The sequence below is a fragment of the Cottoperca gobio genome, chromosome 15 (genome assembly GCF_900634415.1).
Source record: "Cottoperca gobio chromosome 15, fCotGob3.1, whole genome shotgun sequence".
In the NCBI taxonomy this organism is placed as follows: Eukaryota; Metazoa; Chordata; class Actinopteri; order Perciformes; family Bovichtidae; genus Cottoperca; species Cottoperca gobio.
In genome coordinates, this window is record NC_041369.1 from 19,104,912 (window position 1) to 19,129,002 (window position 24,091).

At 40.5% G+C, this 24,091-nt stretch overlaps 2 protein-coding genes across 2 annotated transcripts in view; both read right to left on the reverse strand.

The window, feature by feature from the left end:
* Window positions 1–909, reverse strand: part of lrpprc (leucine-rich pentatricopeptide repeat containing) — a 46,798-nt gene extending 45,889 nt beyond the window's left edge. Inside the window, exon 1 of the mRNA XM_029449967.1 lies at window positions 652–909. Coding sequence (XP_029305827.1) covers window positions 652–863 — 212 coding nt within the window. The 5' untranslated portion in view covers window positions 864–909. The remainder of the gene's footprint in view (window positions 1–651) is intronic.
* Window positions 910–1,713: 804 nt separating this feature from the next.
* Window positions 1,714–3,902, reverse strand: znhit2 (zinc finger, HIT-type containing 2). The gene is made up of 2 exons (XM_029449176.1): window positions 3,802–3,902; window positions 1,714–3,537 (listed from the first exon to the last, which is right to left on the reverse strand). Exon 2 carries the CDS (start codon window positions 3,487–3,489, stop codon window positions 1,777–1,779), a length of 1,713 nt encoding a protein of 570 aa, XP_029305036.1. The 5' UTR covers window positions 3,490–3,537; window positions 3,802–3,902; the 3' UTR covers window positions 1,714–1,776.
* Between the last annotated feature and the right edge of the window lie 20,189 nt (window positions 3,903–24,091).

Below are 24,091 nucleotides of genomic sequence, written 5' to 3' on the forward strand. Positions count from 1 at the left end.
GAGAGACAGCATATTTATCAGCCGCTGTCCTAAACTGTCTGAATAGCACAGGATGTGATGAGTGCACAACAATACTTGTGTCAAAAAAAACAATAACATTGACACATCTCTGGATGCTCGGACTGCTTTGTACTTTTGTTAAGAGCAATGACCTTGAGAGAACAAGCTCCAACAGAGTAACCCATGGCTTTAATCCTCCATCTTTAACATCGGCTTCATCTCTAGTTCTTCATGATGCCAATTTTAACAATAACTCCTAAGCATCAGTTAAGCTGCAGCATGACAGCTTGCATTGCTGCTCTCCAATGATGGGCCTTTTCATATATAATAAAAAGTGTAGGAACAAACACAGTTAGAGCTAACGGTTCCATGATTACGAAACAATGTCATTGGCTTATTTATGAAACTGTGAGCATGACTTGGTTACATAAAGTCTGATCATCACCTTAAGTAAAAAGGGGAGCCCCGTTTTTCCCATGTAACGCTTTACGTTACAGGCCAATTATTCTGACATAATGCCCCATATATCAGCAGGCCACATTAAATACTGCAGCTAATAATAGTGTGGATACTTGTGTGTCTCCAGTTGTCATTGAGCCTCACGTGTGGGTCACAGCTAACGCTACACTGGGCTAACAGTCTGGGTGATACCTGGACACGTTTCCCGAAGAAGGGCTGCTCTGTCGGGGACACACTCCGGTCCCTCTGCCGCCGAGAGCTCCGCTGTACAGCCGGCTGAGTGGCGCCCCATTTCTCCTGGTCACTGCGGTCTGAAGCAAGCCCGAAGGAGAAAACTTGAGTAGCCGGGCTGATCTCAAGAGCGCAGCCATGATTTCTGTCGCACTGTGGAAGGGCATCCGCATCACGTGACCGGTCAAAGAAAACAACGCGAGACCGCCGGCTGAGAGCGTGACTTCAGTTTGCCTTAAGACAAAAATAGCAATACAAGTGTAGAAATACAATTTTACAAGTTAAAGTCCTGAACTCAAAATATTACATATAAACTCATGTTATATATAGTTTACTTCTTTATTTTTTATCTGTTTTTCTTACCACTCATTCAGCTCACTTCCCATTCAGTATTATTTATTTTCATTTGTTGTATTTTTTTGTCACATTAAATATGTTTATATGTACATGTAAGTGTTTATGGAAATTATTCTGTTTAATTACTAAACAGTATAAAAGTATAAATCCTCATTATACAGAATGGCCAATTTCATACTAGTATATATATCACTGGATTATAATTATTGATTTGTTTATGTTTATGCCTAATCCATAATAAGACATTATAATTTAGTAATAGATTAATATAATAGCAACAATTATGCAAAAACCCAAAGAACCAAAAAAAATTATAGGCATCTTATTCAACATACACCTACTTCGTCTTACCAGGGTTCCCAGAGCTTGCTAAACATCAAATTCAAGGACTTTCCAGGCCCAATTCCCTAAAATTCAAGGACCAAACACAGCATATTTTTAGACATGGATCAAGGTTAATACTTCTACAATACTGAGAATCTTTAGAAAAACAATATATTGTGTAACTTGAGGGTCAGAAACTTATTTATGAGACTGCTTATGTTTTATTGTAAGAGTCAAAACGCAAAATCGCTAAACTCATTCAAAACAGTGTTAAACAGTATATTAGGAGCAGACCAGTAATGTAACCTTTTAGTAGTTGAATTTCACAGTAAGAAACGGTAATTTATTCATATTTGTTTATTACATCATGAACATTTACAAACAATTTGTTCAAGAGAAACTTCCTTAGCTCAGTTCTTCAATTAACTTACTATTCCCTTTGCTCTTGTCTTTCTTCAAGCTCTCCTCAACTACAGTCTTTGCTTTCTCCATGCTGCTCCTTACACTCTCTCCTTTACTGTGTTCGTTCCACAACTCAATTGCTAGTCTACGAATCCCGTGTGCATTGTCCAACACCCAGGCTTGAAAGAATTCACACTTCTTGCTTGCCAGGAAGTACTTCTGTCTCTTTGCTCCTTCCTCTCCCTCTTTGGAAAGGGCTGTTCTGGCCTGGGAGAGCACCGAGCGAAGCTGACTCAAGGCTGCCAGGCAGTATCCGGTAGCATCCTTTCCGTCTCTGCCGGTCATGATGTGAGCCACGGCTTCCACCGCCCTAGCTGGGGCAAGTTTATCCTCCTTGTCGAGGTAACCTCCACCCAAAATGAGAGTTTCTCCACAGCCTAAGGCTTCTTGGACAGAGTTGAACACCCTGTTTGAGTTCAGTGCCTCAGACAGAGCAAGAATCATGTCACAGAACTCAAACATCAGTGAATCAGTGTCATTGTTAAACAGGCTGAGGGTGAATGTGTAGCCAAAAAGTGCATTGACCAAACCATAGCATACAAGGGGAGATGGATTTGCACATAAGGATATCAACTTTGGGATTTTTGCAGAAATTGGAGGGACACCTGGAACACTTGAACCTCCCTTGCTAGTTTCCTTTCTGTTTGCTCCTTTAATCTTTCTCAATTTTGTATCTGATTTGCCCTGATTCTGAATCACTCCTCTTGATGTCTTGACTTTATTATCCTGGTCAGCCATAGATGTTGAATTGTCCTTCTCCAATTGGCTCACTTCCTCCTCAAGCACCTCCACCAGTGCTCTCCCTCCCTCCTCATGCTCCTCCCACCACGGCTTCCATAAGGGAACCAGCTCACCAAGAGCTCCACCCTTCATTAGATCCATAAACATCTCTTTCTCTTTACTGTTGAGAACTTCCCACAGCTCCTCTTCTGAAAGTTTGTCAATATCCAGCCCTGAGAGCTGGTTAGCCATGTCCAGCTCTCCTTCTGCACCTTCAGCGACCTCATCTATGTCTCCATGCAGCGGCTCCCCTCCTCCGATCTCTTCAAGTTTCCTCAAAATAGCCTCAACCTCTGTTGCAGTCCCTTCCCCAGACTGTTGAAGCTCTGCTAACCTGGACAGGAGCTCCACAACCTGCACTTTCTCTGTTGCCTCCCCTTCCCCTTCTGCCATAATACCAGCATCCTTTAACAAACTTTCCATCCCACCGTCTGTCTTTTCCGCCTTTCGTCCGAGTCCCACAAGAATCTCCTGCATTTTATTTCTCCCTTCACTTTCTGTTTTTCCCATATCCTTCAGCTCCTGGAGAACAGACTCCTTGTAAAACTCCTCAGAGCACACGGAGTGATCTGGACTCTGGTAGCAAGCCAAGCAACAGTAATGCAGGTTACATCGAGGGCAGGTGTAACAAGAGGGCTTACATCTACACATCATGCAGACTCCACTCCTTCTGACGTTACTGCCATCCTCTTCATCTTGTGTCTTGGCTTGAGAGAGAAACTCTTCATTTCCAGAAGCAGCTGCTCTGGAGGGGAGCAGAACCCCATCTCTGGTGACTGTGTCGGGCTCTGTCTCAGTCCACTCCTCTTTTGGACCGATGTCTGTCAAAAGACTCCTCACAGACGGAGGAAGTCTCCGTCTAATTACTGGATTCATTAGCGGATGATCAGGTTGAACCACGATAGTGTAGCAAAAGGAGGTAACCTAAGAATTCAAGAAATAAAAAAAAATGTTAGTTTGGATGTATGTAATGCTTAGTTAGTTACGTTTCTGCCACACAGTGGATTTGATAGTTTAAGGTGCTAACGTTAGCTACAAACACAAACAGTGCTTTTTACGTAGCGTCACATCCGTAAACCGCTTTAAAATCACGTTAAATGTCGCCAACAAAGCTCTGCTGGCAACGTTCAATGTCAATACAACAAACTTTCTTCGGCGTTAATATCTTAAAGAACAAAATGTACTTACTTTCAAGCATTTGTACCAACACCAACGTTTTCCGTTTGTTATAACCAATAGTCAAACCGCCATGTCGCCTGTTGATGACGTAACGTCGGCTTAAAGCAGCAGTTTTTTTCCTTTATAGTAGAACTGCTGCTATAACTGATGGTGTTATAATGATAATAATAATAATAATAATAATAATAATAATAATAATAATAATAATAATAATAATAATAATAATAATAATAATAATAATAATAATAGTGATAATAATAATAATGATAATAATAATAATAATAATGATAATAATAATAATAATGATAATAATAATAATAATAATAATGATAATAATAATAATAATAATAATAATAATGATAATAATAATAATGATAATAATAATAATAATGATAATAATAATAATAATGATAATAATAATAATAATAATAATGATAATAATAATAATAATAATAATGATAATAATAATAATAATAATAATAATAATGATAACAATAATGATAATAATAAGAATAAGAATAATGATAATAATAATGATAATAATAATAATAATAATAATAATAATAATAATAATAGAAATAACAATAATAATAATAGTCATAATAATAAAAATGATTTAAAAAATAATTATCATAATTATAACACTCAAAAATATCAGAAACCCTTTGTTGACAAAATAGTCTTACCTTAAAGTCCATTACATTGAAATAGTAATAATAATAACACATCTTGAGCGCATTGAGCATGCCCATTTGATTGTCTAGAAACCTAAAACTAGTTAAATGCTGCTTGAACAAATCTATCATATCTGTTCCATGAGGCCTTAACAGTGGCACCGCATTAACGGTTAATCTGACGATTCTTTTCTTGATTAATTTTCTACAAAATGTCAGAAAATTGTGAATTTCTTTTCTCCAGTTTCTCAAAGTCCATGGTGATGTCTTTAAATGTCTTGTTTTGTCAGTCCAAACCCGGAAGATATTAGGTTTAATATGATATAAAACAGAGAAAAGCAGGAAATCTCCATATTTCAGAGGCTGAAAACAGCATTTTCTGTCATTTGTGCATGAAAAATTCCTTTAACAATTGATAGATTTTTTAAGTTGCCGATTAATTTTCTTTCGATAAGCTTATCATTTCAGCTCTAAGATGAGTTTATCCATAGACTACTCGAGCAACCAAATGACTGAGCAAACTGTTGTAATGATTAAAAGTTGTAATGTTATTTAAGCACCTCTTTGTTGTTACAAAGCAGCCGGGCAGATTTGAATGACTCATCACGAGCATGTATGCATGTCACAGTCTGACTAACTGTCCCTCCATCTAACTTTCTGTCAATCTGGGCATTATGCATGTCTGTCTATGTATGTCTCCCTGAGTGTGCTCTGTGTCTACATCTCCCGTGGGGCTGTTTGCTGTGAGGTGATTGTCTCCTGCAGGGGGTCAAGCATGGTAAAGGTCACGCAGGTGGGGAGTTGTCAGATGGCTGTCCACCCCTCACTGGGCCAAAGGGTTCCCGTGCCGCCTGTCAGAGCCCGTGGGGAAAAGGGGAGGAGGAGGGGGTCTGAGGTCGACGTGTGCCATGCTGTCTTGGCCCCGCCCCTGGCTGCCGTGCCAGCAGTCCTGGGTGGGCTGCTGCCTCCTCGTGTCTCCTTTATTCTTCCCTGGCATGTCCTGTGACATGTTAGTACCCCCAACACTGAATCCACAAGCTTAACTTACTGACTACTAGACCGATGATATGTAGTAAAGCCGAGTCTCATCCAGGTTAGGGCAGCTTTTTGTCCTCTTTGCACGGGTCTAAGCACAGGTCTGATGTTTCTGCTTGTAGTTGACAGTATAATGACGGGTATGATATGTAATAACCGGACAGAATTGGACAGCAGTGGTTATATGGTGTGGATCAAAACCACTCAGAGACCAGGCTCCCAGTGAGACCATTTTTAGCTATAAATGCCTACATCTATAGCCTTTTGTATAAATATAATATCCTAATTATAACTGTCCCATCATGTCATAATACAAAAAAAACAACATGTATTTTCCTTTAAAAACACTTATTGTTAATTCTCCATCATCCTTCACATATATGGCACCACTATGCATACAAACACACATAAGTAGGACCCCTGTGGTGTCAGTTAGCATGCAGCTCATTAGTTTCATACAAGAAATTCCAATTATAATAAGTATGAAATACATATTCTGATCTACAGTGTAATGCATGTGAAGCTCTGCTAATGCTCCGAGGCCTTACTATACTAATTGCAGTGATTATGAAAGTGTTTAGATTTTAGAAAATGCACAGTAGAAACACTCACACACACACACACACACACACACACACACACACACACACACACACACACACACACACACACACACACACACACACACACACTGTCTGCCACCAGCTAATAGGTGACAGGGAACAGGCTCTGCCTTTTGGGCATGTCCAGCCCTGGCATGTCTGAAGCTGTGTACTGGACAGCAGCAGGGTGTGTGTGTGTGTGTGTGTGTGGGGGGGTGGGGGGGGACTTTTGCGTGTGACAATCGTAATATAAAATGTCTATAATTTAATATGTAGTGCACAGTATAAGAGATTAAATAAGACTTTGGTGCTCTTCAGTGATTACAAATCTGTTTTACAAGAATGCTCCTGTGCAGCAGCACAGACATACTGTAGATTAGAACAAAGAGATTGCCACACGTCAGACTTGAAATGCAATGGATGAACTATGAAGAGAGTAACATATCACATATCCATTGCCATATCACACAACAACAAAGGAAAAATAAAATAACTGATAACACTGATGGTCGCAATACATTGAATACATCAGCGGGAGCAGCAAACGTCACATGAAAGCTCCCTTTAGAACAGAGAATATATTATTTTATTATATATATATACCTTTTATTGTTATACTGTTATTTGAGCATAACTTTCCTGCATTATTTTTGAATAATAAAACTGCATAAATATGAAGCTAAGATGTTAAAGAACAGAGTGCACCACTGTCTGTGAGTGAGTCAGTGAGTGTGTAGCGGTGGAATGTCTATAGCAGAGAACTTTCAACTGAAACCTGACATGGCAACAACACCCTCTTTCTCCCTCACCCTTTCATCCTCCTTTCATCTCGCCTCCAAATACCTTTTTCATGAATGAACCCAGGAATGTTAGCTCAGCTCCCCAGCATGAAAGCATCAATGTACTCCTTTAATAATTCATCTCCAGGATCTATTATTTACCTATTATTTTCACCTCTTCACAACAAGGCTTCACTGTGAAGCCTTGTTGCCTCCGCAGACCTCTCCTCCTCTTCTTCCTCCCTGTCTTCCTTCCTTTAATTGACAAACCTTTGCCAGGTCACTCAATCCATATAAACAAATCCCTGTTTCCTGTGCAGCTCCTTGATCTGCCTCAACCAGTGGACTCTCCCTTTGAGTGTGTGTGTATTTATGTGCCGGGTGCAGTGCGGCGTGTGATGTGCTAAAACACAGGTAGATGGAGCGGTAGCCTCTCAGTGACCTAAAGCGGCTGTTGACAGCAGAAACAAGCAGGAAGAAGGAAAAAGAAACCTCGCAGCGCTCAACCTTCTCTTCTGTCTCTCTGTCTCTCTCTCGGGCCAGGCAGGAAATACAGGGTCGGATGTATCTCAGCAGCTTAAAGCAGTAATTTCATGTCCTATTATTTGTTTCTACACCAGCGATTGTGCTGTTACTTTGCAACTCCAGATTTGAGATGTTTTTTTTTAGTGCTTACTCAGTCATGTACTGGCTCTCTCACAATCCCTACCGCCCCCTTTTGATGTGTATTATTGTGATAATCTATAAGGGCGCAATACGCAGTTTGGATAAGATCTAAAATTAAGCTGTTTTTCCCCAGATTGTTAAAAAATGTTATGCTTTTAGACAGTTTTATTGTTCTTTTAAGGTGTCATTTAGGATGTTTTATACATCTGTAATCTGATTGTATTAGAACATATTATATATATACAAAGCAGATCACACAAATTTGGACACAAAGTTATATATATAGTTATATATATAGTAAACGTGACAAACCCCTTTACAAACAGCAGCCCAGTCATTATAAACTCATGCTGTGCTGCCAAACCCATTTTACTTTATTTTAAATTCTAGTGGAGAACCAAAGGTTTCTAAAGTTTGGGGGAAACATGTATACAGTAAATATGCCTCCCAAGATATCTTGAATATTTATTTTTTAAGATTGTAAACAATACAGTATATTCTATATGTGGCTCTTGTTTGTAAGAGTGGCCTCTCTCTGTCTTCTCATGACTGATCAAATCAAATAATCAATTCCATGTTTTCCCCTCTACTTTCCCTTCTCCATCACACCATTCCCGCAGGAGCAAACCTGAGACTGACTGTGTATCGATGTATCACCCGCCTCCATCTGTCTAACCTCCGGCCCCACCTCCCCACGAGAGGGAGCAGCAGCAGATCAAGGAAAGGGGAGGAATAGAGGAAGGAGCGATGGAGAGAAATGTGTCTGTGTCCCAAAGGATTGGTCTCTGTCTGTCTAAATCAGGAAGTGAGAATGTGACGGCAGGAGAGGCAGAGGAGAGACATCCCTTCAGTGTGTGTGTGTGTGTGTGTGTGTGTGTGTGTGTGTGTGTGTGTGTGTATGTGTGGACCTTGTTGAGTTGAGGTGTCATATATGTGAAGATCACAGTTTCAAGCTAGTGGCAACCAGGGATGACGCTCTAAATCACTGAAATGCCAGAAACAACTGTGCTGTGATATGTTGTGTGTGTGTATGTGTGAATGCGTATGTGTTTGTGTCTTCTGGGACATTTGATGGATATTAAAGTAATATCACCTTTAGAGTCTGAAAGTGAAAATGTTATCGAGTACGTCACCTTGGGGAAAGTAAGCTGAGTGACATTGTCTCATCCAGACCCTGATGTACACACACACACACACACACACACACACACACACACACACCCCTAGTACCCCTAGTTGGGAATCACTGATCTAGATTATACATCATCCATAGTATCCACGGCATATGTACACACACAAACTGTGTGGATGAATAATTAGAGAGACACAGCGCTGCCTCTCTGTTTCCCCTCACACATAAAGCTACATGAATGTAGGCCAACTCACTGTCGCCTTCACTTCCTCTCAGCGCAGTCTAAACAACACACTAGTAGTTGTCTCCTCTTGTTTATCAACCTCTATCCATCTCTTGTTACCTCTATCTATCTTTAACTCTCTCTTTCATGAGGTGTGAGTCACAAATAATTGTGTAGCAGATCAACAAAAACAACAGTCCTGTGATCAGGCAGCACTCTCACACAGTGATGTTGATATAGTTATAGTCACATCATTATATCCGTATTAGCAGGGGAAACCCTTCACGCTCCAACACCGACATTCCTTCACCGCACGCTATCTCCAGTGTCTGACGTGTGTTTCTTATTCATTTACGTTGTGTGTGTCCGCCTTATTCCAGCTTGACAGATGAAGCTCGACACATGTTCATGGTATGTTCCACATAATATGTTTATTAATCTGTTCTATATGTAGAACACTGCAGATATTTCTTTAACTGGGGAGAGATGTTGTGATTTTGTGTGCATGTAAAATGTCCAGATGTATAGGTTACTAGATTAGCGAGAATATTTGAGTATTAGATGTGAGTTTACTGGACATGCTCAACCGCCCCCAAGTGCATTGCTGCTCTTCAGACGGTCCAATGAAGGACTGCGAGGCAGACGGTTTGAATAAAATAATTACAAATGATGGCAAGTGACGTTAAGGTACAATTAAGAGGAAACGCATGGGAGAGTACATATGTAATGTAGCCTACTGTCGAATACATATTACTCTAAATATTTTATTTTGCCTTAAAATAAAACTGGAACAATTTCCATATGTTCGGATGTCGAGATCCATACATGTGATACAGAGAAGACGTATTGCTTGAGTAAACTTCAGTGTGAACAGTCTGCTGTTAATAGGCGTACTTTAGTAGACAGTATGCAGTACATATAGATTGAGTAAGTATTATGCAGTTAGCATGCCATTTTGAACACAGTCTATGAGTCTATAGCTATGCTAGCGGCTCTGTAAGACTGTAGGCTACTGCAAAGCGCTAATAAGCTAAATGCTAACGTCAGTGCTAACATTTGTGAATTAGCACTAAACACAAGGTGCTGTTAAGGCTGATGGGAATGCCATGAGTTTCTTTGGAGGTATTTGGTAATAAACCATGCTACGAAAAGTTAAGGGATTTCAGAAGTTATTACAATTCATCCTGAGGGGAACATGAATGTCTGTGCCACAATCTGTAGGCTACAGCCATGCCGCTTGCTAGCATGGCTAAAAATCTTCCGAGAGATAGGAGATTTGGATGCAGTTAAATTAATGTAATCCAAATCAAGGTAATGTGTCTGAATTTACTATGTATTTACTATGTATTTACACCGAATGACTGTTAATAATGAGCATTTGTGTTACATTTTATACAGGCTATCTGAGCTGCTTTCTGACATAATGCTGCCTTACTCATTTATATCTTATATCCATATACTTTTAATAATGTGAAGCTCTATTTTCTTGTCAAAAGTTGCACAACAATGTGAAACAGTTAAATACAGGTGAAATACCACTACATAGTATCACTTGCAGCAGAAGGAGGAATAATTCAAAGGTAAAGATCACACACACCACACACAAATACCTCCACACACACTGAACATACAATAGGATACTGCATGTTTACCTTGAAGGCAAGATAAGGCAACACAATAGAGGAACGCTTCCAAATACTGAGAATGGACAGGGGAATACTTGGCATTTTGGGCATGCACATAATCACACACTCTTACTGTGTTAGTGTTAGCCGGAAAAGGTTGTGTGTTAGTGTGTTTGACAGCTCTCCGACCCTGGCTGCGATGTTGACATTAGTGGAGCAGGACACATCACCTCTGCTTTGGGAAAAGGCCTACGGTGAACCTGCCTTCAAGCACAGCACGGGGTTCTCTGTATGTGTACGTGTGTGTGTGTGTGTGTGTGTGTGTGTGTGTGTGTGTGTGTGTGTGTGTGTGTGTGTGTGTGTGTGTGTGTGTGTGTGTGTGGTAAAAGCACCACAGACATCTACAATGTAGCACCTGCTAGTGCCTGAACTATTTTATTTATAGCTCTCCAATGCATATATGTGTGTTTCTGTGTGTTTTAGCACAGGGTCTCAAGTAAAACAATAAATAAACTGGTCTGTGTTTTCAGGTGTGAGTATTTTTACAATGAAATGTTATAGAAGCTTTCTTTTCACAGTTTTCAAATCAAACATGAGGACAAAACACACGTCTTTGAAACCTTTTCCTGCTGTTCTCTCCTCTGTCAGACATTTGCATGATAGCTTTACAGCACAAGGAGCCTCAGTCTGATCCGAGTGTTGATTTTCACCTTGTTGACTTCATTTTCTCACGGCTGTCCAGAAATCAAATCTGATCAAGTTTTATATTCCACAAATTGTCACCGTGCAAACTCTGGAGGATTGAGTGAATGGAAGAGGACAGCGAGACACAAACAAACAAGCACGTAGAGCACAACACTGATGTCAACAACATGCCTGTCATTGTCAAAGCACACACAGGGCTTCTCAACCGTGACATGCAATTGCTACGCAGGAAGAGTAGGAAAAGTCAACAAAATGACACAGAGCAAACTAATGGGGAAAGGATTTCATACATCTGAAATCTGTCCTCAACCCTTACACTCATTGTGTGTGTGTGTGTGTGTGTGTGTGTGTGTGTGTGTGTGTGTGTGTGTGTGTGTGTGTGTGTGTGTGTGTGCTTCACATGTGCTTGTGTAAGCACATATGTATGAAGTCCTGAGCTTTCTTTTGATATATGTGGTGTGGAATGTCAGGCGTGTCTCGTCGCATTAGGGAGCAGTGAGAAGGACACTGCCTGCCATTGCGCTTCGATGAAGGCGCCTCAACAATGGATACTACACTCCCTTTAACTCCCCCCCTGAAGCCTTGGCACTTATCAGTTAGAGGGTCTACGTTCCCTCAGGGGGACGATTGGGGGTGGGGTTGCCTGCGAAACACTGGCCTGGGGCGATGCGGGGGAGACAACTTTTTTGAGAACTGATGAAGGCCACGAGAGGAAGCCATGATGATGTGAAATGTTTTCTGTGGCAGCTGTATGCTGTTGCTCGTGGGCTAAAAGCTTTGTGATTCAGCTCAATTTACAGTCCATGTTCTCCAGCAGCAGCATCACCACCTGGACTTCTTTTATTGACAAATATTTCTCCTTCACTTACTTATTAGTAGAATGTGTCTTCTTTCTCTCGATTGATGATCATTCTCTTTCATTCCTCCATCACTCAAACCACCATTTCCTCCTCCTTTCCTGCCTCTCCCGGCTACGCTTAGATCTCCTCCAGACCTTTGACATCCATCCATACATCTACCAGCCCTTTGGTGTCTTGTCCATCTCTGTATCTGTCTCCTGTCTAGCCTCAAGTCACACTCTTAATCCCAATCTCTGTCTTCTTCTCAACCCTTCCACCTCTCTATCCTGAGGCCCGTTGGCTGCAGGTGGATGGAGCAGGTCTGTCACAGGGTGGCGAAGCTGTCATTCACTATGCAAGTGTTTGTATTTGTGCATATGTGTGTGTGTGTGTGTGTGTGTGTGTGTGTGTGTGTGTGTGTGTGTGTGTGTGTGTGTGTGTGTGTGTTGTGTGTGTGTGTGTGTATTGTGAGAGGGGTGTGAGGGCAGCTGTCACGCTGTCTCAGGATCATATGTTGGCTGTCAGACATGCTGTAAAGTAACTGACATCCAACCAGCAAAACACACACACACACACACACACAAATATGTACACGCAGACACCATGGAGTCATGTGAGTATCAAAATCTTTATTTTACACATTCAAATGAATTTGACAATTTCAACTTTTGAATTATGCTTCAATTCTTATTCAACTTGTTTCAATAAACATAATTAAAACTGTCTCCAGTTGGCATTCACTAACATATTGAACATGTTTTATTTAAGCACAAGTGGTGAAGCACTAAAACCTTGTCATTCCTTTTTCATGAGGCACAGTAGGATGAGCTGGTTCTCAACCAACCATCTGGTGCATCTGATGTGCTGAAGTGTCCTTGAGCAAGACACTGAACGTCTGCCAGCTCCAGGGATGCTGACCCTGCTCTGTGACATCTGTTGACAGAGGTCAAGTGAAGAGAGGAGTTCCCTCAAGGATCAGTAAAGGGTTGTATTATTTCTATTCATTATTTATGCCTGTCCCGCAAAGCAGAGTTCTCATATGTCTCTCACAATACCAGCTCATAAACATACAGACGTGTTAAACTGTGGGATTGGAGGAGAGAAGGCCCAGAGACAACAACCACTGCACCAAACCTCCGCTGTCACTTTCCAGCTACTCTCCAGCCTCCTGTGTGTTATTAAAAATGTATACTGTCATTTTCTTTACAGTATGTGCATGTGTAGGAATGTGTATGTGTATGTTTCTCTGTGTGCATATGTGTGCATTCATACATGTGTTGTGGGATTTCTCAGGAGAAGGTGAAAGTCTCATCTCTTCGGTCCCCGGCCTGTTCAGGTAAATAACACATTCACAGACCACTGGGCACACCATCGATCCCCCCCTCCCCTCTCTCTCTCTCTCTCTCTCTCTCTCTCTCACACACACACACACACACACTCACACACACACACACACACACACACACACACACACACGCACACACACAAAAACAGACACACCATATATCCTCCTTCTCCTCTTCTCTTCATCTGGAAATGCCTGCACAGCTACTTGGCGGCGGCGGTGTGTGCGTCTGTGTGTCTGTGTGTGTGTGTGTGTCTGTGTGTGTGTGTGTGTGTGTGTGTGTGTAAGTTTCTGATGTCCAGTGAGACAGGGGAGGCGGGCAGGTCTCCATCGGCCACAGCGCAGCTGTCGTTTCAGGTTAGTGCAGGCGAGCAGTGGCTTGGCTGAGGAGGAGGTGGAGAGGGATGAATAAGTGAAGAGGCTGCAGACTGGACTCATGTTAAATGTAGAAAGGCTAACGGACCAGACTGCTGTTGAGCTCTGCGTATGTGTGTGTGTGTGAGACAAAGAGCGAGAGAATGTGTATGATTCTACATGCGCACATGGGCACTACAGAGGACCTGCTGCCTGTCCCGCTGAGCTTCCAATTAGCACACACCACTAGAGCAAGACACACACACACAGACACACACATACGCAAACGCACACTGAGGACCCTAGAGAGAGGCCTCAAACCTGCCTGTCAGCTGCTGTTAGATCACACTGCACTGGGCCGACACCACAACACACACACACACACACACACACACACACACACACACACACACACACACACTTAAATGCAAATTTACACTGAGATTAAGATTGCAGTATTAAAAGTTACTTATGTATAAATATTCAGATGAATTAAATGATAACAACCACCAAATATAATTAAAAGTGTATCCCGTATATATACTATATACAGAAATACAAACAGTATAAAGTTTATAAAAGTTTCTCTGTAATCCTCTGATGGAATGCATCTGAAGGTCCATGTGAAACACACACACACACACACACACACACACACACACACACACACATTTACACATAGCATTATCACTCAGAACCCTCCACAGCATTGCCTATTTTGTCCTTGTGCATATTTTAATGACATCATCAATAATGGACATGTACCCAGTCTGTGGTAGAGCAAGCTAGGATCTCACAGTGCTAACACACACCAAAAACAATATGTGGGTCAGACTGATAGAGTTTGGATCTTTAATTAACGATCTCTGGTTTGTCAGTGAGCCTCACTCTCCGATTGACTTTCTACTTTACTTTAACATGATTCCTGAACAGAAATCCTCCACAAGAGTGAGCTAAGCTTGACCTGCTACTCAGTTTTCATCTATTACCATACATTCTTGAGTCCCTGATGGTTACATCATGATGTATATCATATAGCAATATAGTGAAATGTTTTTGTGAAATATAAGAAGATTTTCTCCCCGTAGCTTATAGCAAAGCGGGCTCAGAAACCTAATGCTTGTTGATGTTCAATGTCATCTGCAAGTTACTCTGGGATGTAATTACAGTTTGACCTTTGTAGGACAGAATCAGCTTGTGATTTGGATAACATCCTGTAAAAAAGAAAGAAAGAAAAAGAATCCCAACCTCTATGTATAGAAACATGCACCAAAATACAACGTTACAGTAAAACCATATTTATGTATTTATATTGAATTTGATTTACTGCTGCTGAATTGATTTCTGTTGAGAAGTTCTTCTGTTTCTTGGCAGTCATCAGAGACATCTGGTAGAGAGGTGGAACAGAGTTAGTGTCTGAACACAAAGGACACTTCAGGAGGGTGAATGTTTCCTGACACGCAGATCATCTACAATGACAGAAACTAAAAGAAGATTGCTCTATCTCTAGTCTGACATCATCACCTCAATACTTTTTCTCATCTGCGTCATGAATCTTTATCTTCCCTTCCTTTATTACATTTTTTTTTTTTTACAGTATCCCTCCCCTTTCCTTGAACCCCTCCATCTCAAAAGCCATTCTTTTTCTTTCATGAAACCAAAACAAATCTACTGTATTTTGGTGTATTCTCTTGGGTGAGATCGACGTGACACCACAAACTCAGGGCCAAGCATAAATGCATTCAGAGAAAGGGCACGGAGTATAAGGACGAGGTAGATGCAGAAGGTGGTGGCCTTCTCTTTGCCCACTCAGGGAGAAGATCCCCTTTGCTTTGTTAAACGATTTCTTCCAGCTGAACTCTTCTCCCAATATCAGTCAAAGAGAGATCACTGAGAGATCTCAGAGAGAGAAGGAAGATTGCATGTATACCAAGGGTCACCTTGGCATACAGCTCACTCAGGAAATCAATCCATTTATTGCCATTTCAATAACCATTGAGGATGTTTTCTGTCACAAGTAGAAGTCAGACCCCCACAGCTTGATATTTTTAAAGATGTGCATATTTCATGACATGCAATGGCACAAGGAACCGGTTGGAAGCAGCTTCAATGCAGAAGGAGACAATTAATGATCGTATTGAATGATTCAGTTACAGACGCACAGAACATACACAATAAATATCTCACTAATATCAGAGAGGGATTTAGTAAATTAGAGGATGGGTTTAGTTCCACTCCAACAAGATGAATACTTTAGGGGACACAATGGTGTCCTATGGAGAAAGCCTTCAGCAGATTCTCTTTGATACATACCTGCCTATCAGGAAAGTCCCTGAACCTCTGACTGAAAATAGTGAAATTAAAAGTTGCTTCCATTACACACATGTGCTCATTCACCAGCTGATTCACAGTAAAGTCCCCACAAGAGTAAACCTTTCTAACACTTTTTAGGGCATGGATTGGTATCAGAACCAGAACTTTCCGTCTTCATTTTTTTCATTACCATCTTCCTCTCCATCCCTGTTTCTCCATACATCTGGCAACAATACCTCTCTCTCCCACTAGATGGAGGTGTGATACTACTCATGATCCACAGCAGCCATTCACGTCTGACCCAGCACAGTGGGTGCACTTAGCCAGGGCTCTAATTTACCAACTCAGGCCGACCTTTCTATAGCAGGGCATTTTAACAGCACTGTAATTACACTTAAACCATAGTGCAGTGCATGGGATTCTGTATCCTCTCAGGTCTTTAAGCCACTACGGCCTGGAGTCCACAGAAGCAAACCTTTGATTGGAAGGTTGTCGGTTCAATGCTAGACTGGAAGGATGAATCTATAGACAAGTGAACTAGAGAGCGTCTTGCAATGGGATCACACCGGGCAGGGGGCGTAAAGCAAGGGGGCCCCTTCCCAGCTTCTTTCACGCTTACTTCTGGCACCCTCGCTCGGACCACACCCATGTTCAAACTCATCTTTCTTTTTCATCTTAACGACACACCTGTAAAGATTTGTGACAGTCAAATCGGGCCAGGGGCATAAAGTTAGTGTGTAAAGTGTGTGGGGGGGAAATGGCGCCGCTTGCTCGGACGACGCCCATTCTGACCACCTCGACCTTCATTTTGATCTGAACTACGTGATGCATCTTACACGGTTGCGACGCTATAGAGGTGAAATAAATCTCATAGGTCACATAAACACCTGGCAAATTACTCAAAACGACTTCTGTGGTAGTTCCCAATACAGGATCAAATTTTACCATGATGACACACACACACACACACACAGGGTAAAACAATATTAGTGTCGCTGTTGTGACCGTGGCTTGACGTTCCTTCATACCACAAGATGATTATAGATATAAAAATTGATCACATAAAAATGTAACGACCATGAGGATGTAAAACCTGAGTTTATTACAGCTGCAAAGATCCAGTACTTTCTATCTCACATCAATTCTTTTCAAAGTGGAGCTGGTCCCACAATGTTACTTGCTGATGACTGGCGACATATGGCCGCAGCACACGCCCCCCTGACACTAATATACAGACCATGTACGCACATGGTCCCATGGCCCACTAAAAGTAGTGGGTGTGCCCCAGCATATGTCTGCAACTGGACGTTCCATGTGACCAGAACAGTCTGTGCATGTGTGTGTGTGAGTGCATGCATGTATGAGATATATTCATAGTATGACATATGCTTTGAAAATACATGTGTCAGCAAGTGTTGGCCATGCATGTGAATGAAATATGTCCGCTCATAGCCTACTATGTTTACGTGCACTGTTTTTTGTGCATGTGTGTGTGTGTGAATTTTTACGTCCAGCGCAAGTGTATGATAATAATCCGGATTGGGCAGCTGCGCTCATTCGTATTCAGCCCCAAGGCACTTCTAGGCCGTCTCGCTGATTAGGGATCAGAGACAGAGAGAGAGAGAGAGAAGGAGAGAGAAATGGTGAAGAGTGAGAGAAAAAAGAGAGTGAGAGACAAAGAGAGAGAGTTGGAAACAAAGCAGGAGAGAGAGGTCCTCTCCCATTTAGTAAACAGTTGGTTAATGACTCTAATCCCATTAAGCAGGGGGAGCAGCTTGCCCCCTCACATTACATGCATTAATATGTATGTGTAAGTGTTTGGTTGTGGTGTATGAATCTTTTTCTCTCTCACACATACACACAGGCGCACACACACTGTATACATTATACTCAGGAAATGAAATTGATTTGCCCTCACAAACATCCCATAAAGCCCTAATGTAACATTGTACGCATTTAAGTAGGCTTGAAGAGCAGACTTATGAAAATGACATGTAAATCAAATGAGCGTTGCAGATTTTCAGGCACGTTTTGCCAACAATTATTGTTTTGACCCGGCTCCTCAGTTGACAAAAGAAACCTGCTCCCTCTGAGGAGCAGGAAATCAGCTTTTCAAGTGCTCTCGTGTTTGAAGAGTGGAGGGCAAGGCAGGCATGATTGCTGCACTCTGCAGAGAGAAACAGACATGGGGGGGGGGTTCATACTGGCAGAGAAAAAGCTGTTGCACCTAATACCTAAGTGTTTACTTTGCTAACTTGTGCTTATTTGTAGAGAAAAAAATATTATAAAGAAAACTCTCTCTCTCTTACATTTAACAGCTGATAAAAAAAAAATGTGCTAGTGACAAGAAGTGTGTGGTGCAGGAGTTTATAACCCATCAGTAAATTATTCCATCATACTGAGCACATGAAAGTGCGCATTCAGCGTATGCTAAATATACAGGAACAAGTGGTACACAGTTGGAGAGTGTTATTAAAAATTCTGCTAGGGTTAATTTGTTAAAGCAAGGAAACTTGTTTTCTTTCAAGGGGCCCGGATTTCAAAGCTAAGATGAAGTCGTAATTCTTGACAGCGTCAGTAAAAAGGGTATTCATTCTCTCCTTTAAGATTCATTTTGCAACAATTTTCCGTAGAGAAGCAGTTACAGTATGTGTCCTGGGACGGAAGGTGGGCGATGTTGAGCAATTACCTCTCAGGGAAGCCTACAAAGCACAGAGTGAAGCATGAAGTATATAGCAAAGTACTGTATATATAATGCAGTCTGGCTGTGGCCAGAAGAAGTAAGTCATATGCTCCTAAAGACAGGCTCCCTTTGGAAACACCTGAGTTTATATCCGCTCTTCAAGTCACTGTTGGGCTCTTTTTTCTTAAACTGTTTTTCTCTGCTGTTGAGGACACAAACTGTACTGGAGAATGACTTACACTCTATATTGTAGCCTCTAAAACAACCATTTACACCTCCACTTTTTAAATAATTCTCATAGCTTCATTTTACAATCATGTTCAATGTTCTGTTTCCTCATTAATAAGACTTCAGTTATGGGCATTATAATAATAAACCATATGATGTATTGCTTGACGTCTTGAAAAATACAATACAAAATACAATAAAGAAGCATTGTTAACATAATTTGAAATAATTTTAATAAAAATCAATACAGCACACCTGATTTTAATAACACCCTTAAATCCCTCAATTCCCTCACAGCTGTTGATGTTTTGAAACTCAACTGTCAGCTTATGTGATCACTGAAAGTAATTGATAAACCAAATTTAAGCATAAAAAAGAATGATGTATTGATAGGTAGACCCGTTTATTATATTAAAGGACTGAAGAATGAGCCAACGTTCCAGCATAATAAAGATTGTAGCACCACTTATATAACATTACATTAGCATTTATATAACACAGGTTAGGACAAAGACTGAAGCTTGTGAATCCAATTTGAACTGTGATATGGCTTCTTACGTATATTTATGGAACCATGGTTAAATTATCTTTGTGATTGTGGATATGACTCATGACAACACAAGTTAGATTAACAGACATGGATGATATACTGAACGGGCCTGTCGGGCACCGGCCCAGGAGCCCAAAGTGTTAATGGACGTCCTGGCCTTCACCTGCAAAATGTCACTCGAAGAGACACTCACCAACCAGGAAGAGATGAAAAAGGCCACAAAGAAACAGAAAATAACTACAAAGAGAGACAAAAAACTACAATAAAAAGGCAAAAAAAACACAAAGAGACACAAAATAACCACACAGACACGTAAAATAACCACACAGAGACACAAAATAACCACACAGAGACGTAAAATAACCACACAGAGACACAAAATAACCACACAGAGACGTAAAATAACCACACAGAGACACAAAATAACCACACAGAGACGTAAAATAACCACACAGAGATACAAAATAACCACACAGAGACACAAAATAACCACAAAGAGATACAAAATAACCACACAGAGATACAAAATAACCACAAAGAGATACAAAATAACCACACAGTGATACAAAATAACCACAAAGAGATACAAAATAACCACACAGAGATACAAAATAACCACACAGAGATACAAAATAACCACAAAGAGATACAAAATAACCACACAGTGATACAAAATAACCACAAAGAGATACAAAATAACCACACAGTGATACAAAATAACCACACAGAGACACAAAATAACCACACAGAGACACAAAATAACCACAAAGAGATACAAAATAACCACAAAGAGATACAAAACAACCACACAGAGATACAAAATAACCACACAGTGATACAAAATAACCACACAGAGACACAAAATAACCACACAGTGATACAAAACAACCACAAAGAGACACAAAATAACCACACAGTGATACAAAACAACCACAAAGAGACACAAAACAACCACACAGTGATACAAAATAACCACAAAGAGACACAAAACAACCACACAGTGATACAAAACAACCACACAGAGATACAAAACAACCACAAAGAGACACAAAACAACCACACAGTGATACAAAACAACCACACAGTGATACAAAACAACCACACAGAGATACAAAACAACCACACAGTGATACAAAACAACCACACAGAGATACAAAACAACCACAAAGAGACACAAACAACCAAAGAGACACAAAACAACCACACAGAGATACAAAACAACCACACAGAGACACAAAACAACCACAAAGAGATACAAATCCACAAAAAGATGCAAAACAACAAAAAAGAGGCAAAAGCATCACAAAGACTTGTTCCTATGTAGGATGTTGGGGTCTTGCATGTCCGATGGGCCCATTGTCTCATAATCTGTCCATGTGAACAGTAAATACTTAAATTCATAGTCCACCATTATGATGGTAGTGAATTAAATTACCAACAATTTGACGTTGGTAAAAAGAAGGCTCTTTCTTTTCTGAACATATGCTTCATACAATCAAGATAGACCATTTCATATTATGGAAAATGCTTCCCCACACCATTGCTGGAAAAGTAATTTACAGTTAATAATAGGCACTGATTTTGTGCCATTGTGATTATTATTAACACTCAATTATAGTAATCTAACCTGCCAGTAGGCACACATCCTACCCACATTTTACATACATGTGAACAGGATGGGATTCTATGTTAACTGAGGTTATTCCACCAGTGTCGAAGCAGAAGGCTCTGGGCTTATATATGGGAATAATTGTGTTTATGGAGTTTGTTTTGTAATGTAGGATTGCACTTATTTATTTTATTTACTAAATAAAATGGGGTATTACAGTATTAAGTATGCAAAATGTCATCTAAACTACAGGAGGAACTTGGTGCCGGTATGAAGTTTATTACAAACTTACTAATTGATCACATTCATTATTGATAGTGTACTTCAAGTGTTCCTAACTATTTATAAGCAGACAGACAGACACATAGGCGCCACCATGATGACATCATACTTAGCACACTATATACAATGGAAGTACATTAAAATGAGTGGTTTGCATATGAAATATACCTCCACATGAACTCAAAACAAAGTAATCCCACAGCAATAGCAGAGAAGCACAACATACTTTCACTGCCTTAAGAAATTAGGAGCTTTACGCCCGAGTAGCTGCCAGTAAGAAAACCTATTGTTGCTTATACTGAGAGTAGGAGCCAAATGGATTGCTTGACCAGTAGAAGCAATTTATTTCTTTAATATGTTTCCAAACCACATTGTGTGTTGTGTATGATGCCATGATGTCAGCTGGGGATCCTAATAAACTAAACATAATAAACTAAACATTGATGCATTTGACCCTATCACACCATGTAGTTAGTGACCTGCAGCCTTAAATGTGTTGCCAAGTTTCAAATGTGTGGGCGCGGATCCACTCAAGCTTCTGATTGGTTTGCTTAAAGAGCACGTGGACCTTCCTTCTGCAACCTGTTGTAACCTGTTGTTGATGTGCAATGGAGTTGATGCTAACAATGTGCGAAGAAAGCTTTTGTTCACCTGTAAGGGAAAGAAACTAAGAAAAATTATTATTTTGTAGAGAAAACCTGTTCAACAGTGATTGAATAGATACCTGAGCAGGGAGTAGAACTCATGATTGCACTGGAGTCCTTGCAGTGAATCATGTTCACAAATGCAGGGCTCAACAATTAGGATTGCCCGATTACCAGGGGCTAGTTTTAAATGCCATGTCAGGTTGGTAAATCTAGCAACACATTTGCCCGATTGGTTAAAAAGTAAAAAATAATTAATCACATAGTTTTTCTCCGGAGCTGATAATGGAAAAAGCTCACTCATTCACTCACTCACTCACTCACACACTCACTCACTCACTCACTCACACACTCACTCATTAACACACACACTCACTCACACACTCACTCACTCACTCACTCACTCACTCACTCACTCACTCACTCACTCACTCACTCACTCACTCACTCGCACATCACAGGTAAATGTAAAGCACATTACAGGTAAATGTAAAGCACATTACAGGTAAATGTAACTCACATTACAGGTACATGTAAAGCACATTACAGGTACATGTAAAGCACATTACAGGTAAATGAAAAGCACATTACAGGTAAATGTAAAGCACATTACAGGTAAATGTAAAGCACATTACAGGTAAATGTAAAGCACATTACAGGTAAATGTAAAGCACATTACAGGTACATGTAAAGCACATTACAGGTAAATGAAAAGCACATTACAGGTAAATGAAAAGCACATTACAGGTAAATGTAAAGCACATTACAGGTAAATGAAAAGCACATCACAGGTAAATGTAAAGCACATTACAGGTAAATGTAAAGCACATTACAGGTAAATGTAAAGCACATTACAGGTAAATGTAAAGCACATTACAGGTAAACGTAAAGCACATTACAGGTAAATGTAAAGCACATCACAGGTAAATGTAAAGCACATTACAGGTAAATGTAAAGCACATTACAGGTAAATGTAAAGCACATTACAGGTAAATGTAAAGCACATTACAGGTAAATGTAAAGCACATTACAGGTAAATGTAAAGCACATTACAGGTAAATGAAAAGCACATCACAGGTAAATGTAAAGCACATTACAGGTAAATGTAAAGCACATCACAGGCATCACAGGCCTGATGAGGAACCTGCTGCTCACGATCAATCAGAAAATCACGAAGACCACTCAGAAATGTGAGAAGATGCTCGGTGTTGTAAGGCCCCAGGGTTGCATGATGGTGGAGAACCCCCCAATTACTTATGGCCGCACAAAGGGTGACATTGCCACCACGCTAGCCAGGGACTTCCACAATGGCCAGTTGGCCAATTATGTTCCTGCCTCTCCTTCTCCTCTTCATCAGATTGAACCCTGCATCATCTACAAAAATGTATTCATGGAGCCTTTCCATAGAATCAAATTCAAACAATCTCTAACTGTACCTGTTTTCTTCTCTGAATGCTCTTGGTGACGTTGGCCACAGAGAACCTACTCAAATTTGGTTGCACTCTTTGTCCTGCTTCCCTCATTGTCAAGCCATGAAGTCTATGACCGTTGCCCGAATTGCATCTGAAATGATGGTTCTGGTTCTTCCTCGGCCTTGATATCTTCCTCTTGGCCCATCACCTCTTACTCGTACTCTTACTCTTACTCGTACTCGTACTCGTACTTGTACTCTTACTCTTACTCGTACTTGTACTCGTACTCGTACTTGTACTCTTACTCGTACTCGTACTTGTACTCGTACTCTTACTCGTACTCTTACTCGTACTCTTCCTCCTCTGCCTCTCAAAATGTTTTTATCCATTGTCGGTATTCACTCTGAACTTGCTTATATAGTGTGTTAAATCGGTTGATCACATCATTTGAAACAAGTGTGTACAATGAGTCGTTGTGTTTAAATGATGACAACTGTGTTGTACTTGTGTTCATCTTTTGCTGCCTGTGTTTGTCAATTTGCAACACATGTGCATCACAGTGGGAATTGTGTTTTATAGTAAAGGAGAATTTGTTTAGA

What these genes read in the sequence shown, in the direction of transcription:
- znhit2 (XM_029449176.1), bottom strand. Translation starts at nt 3,489, where the DNA reads ATGAATCCAGTAATTAGACGGAGACTTCCTCCGTCTGTGAGGAGTCTT.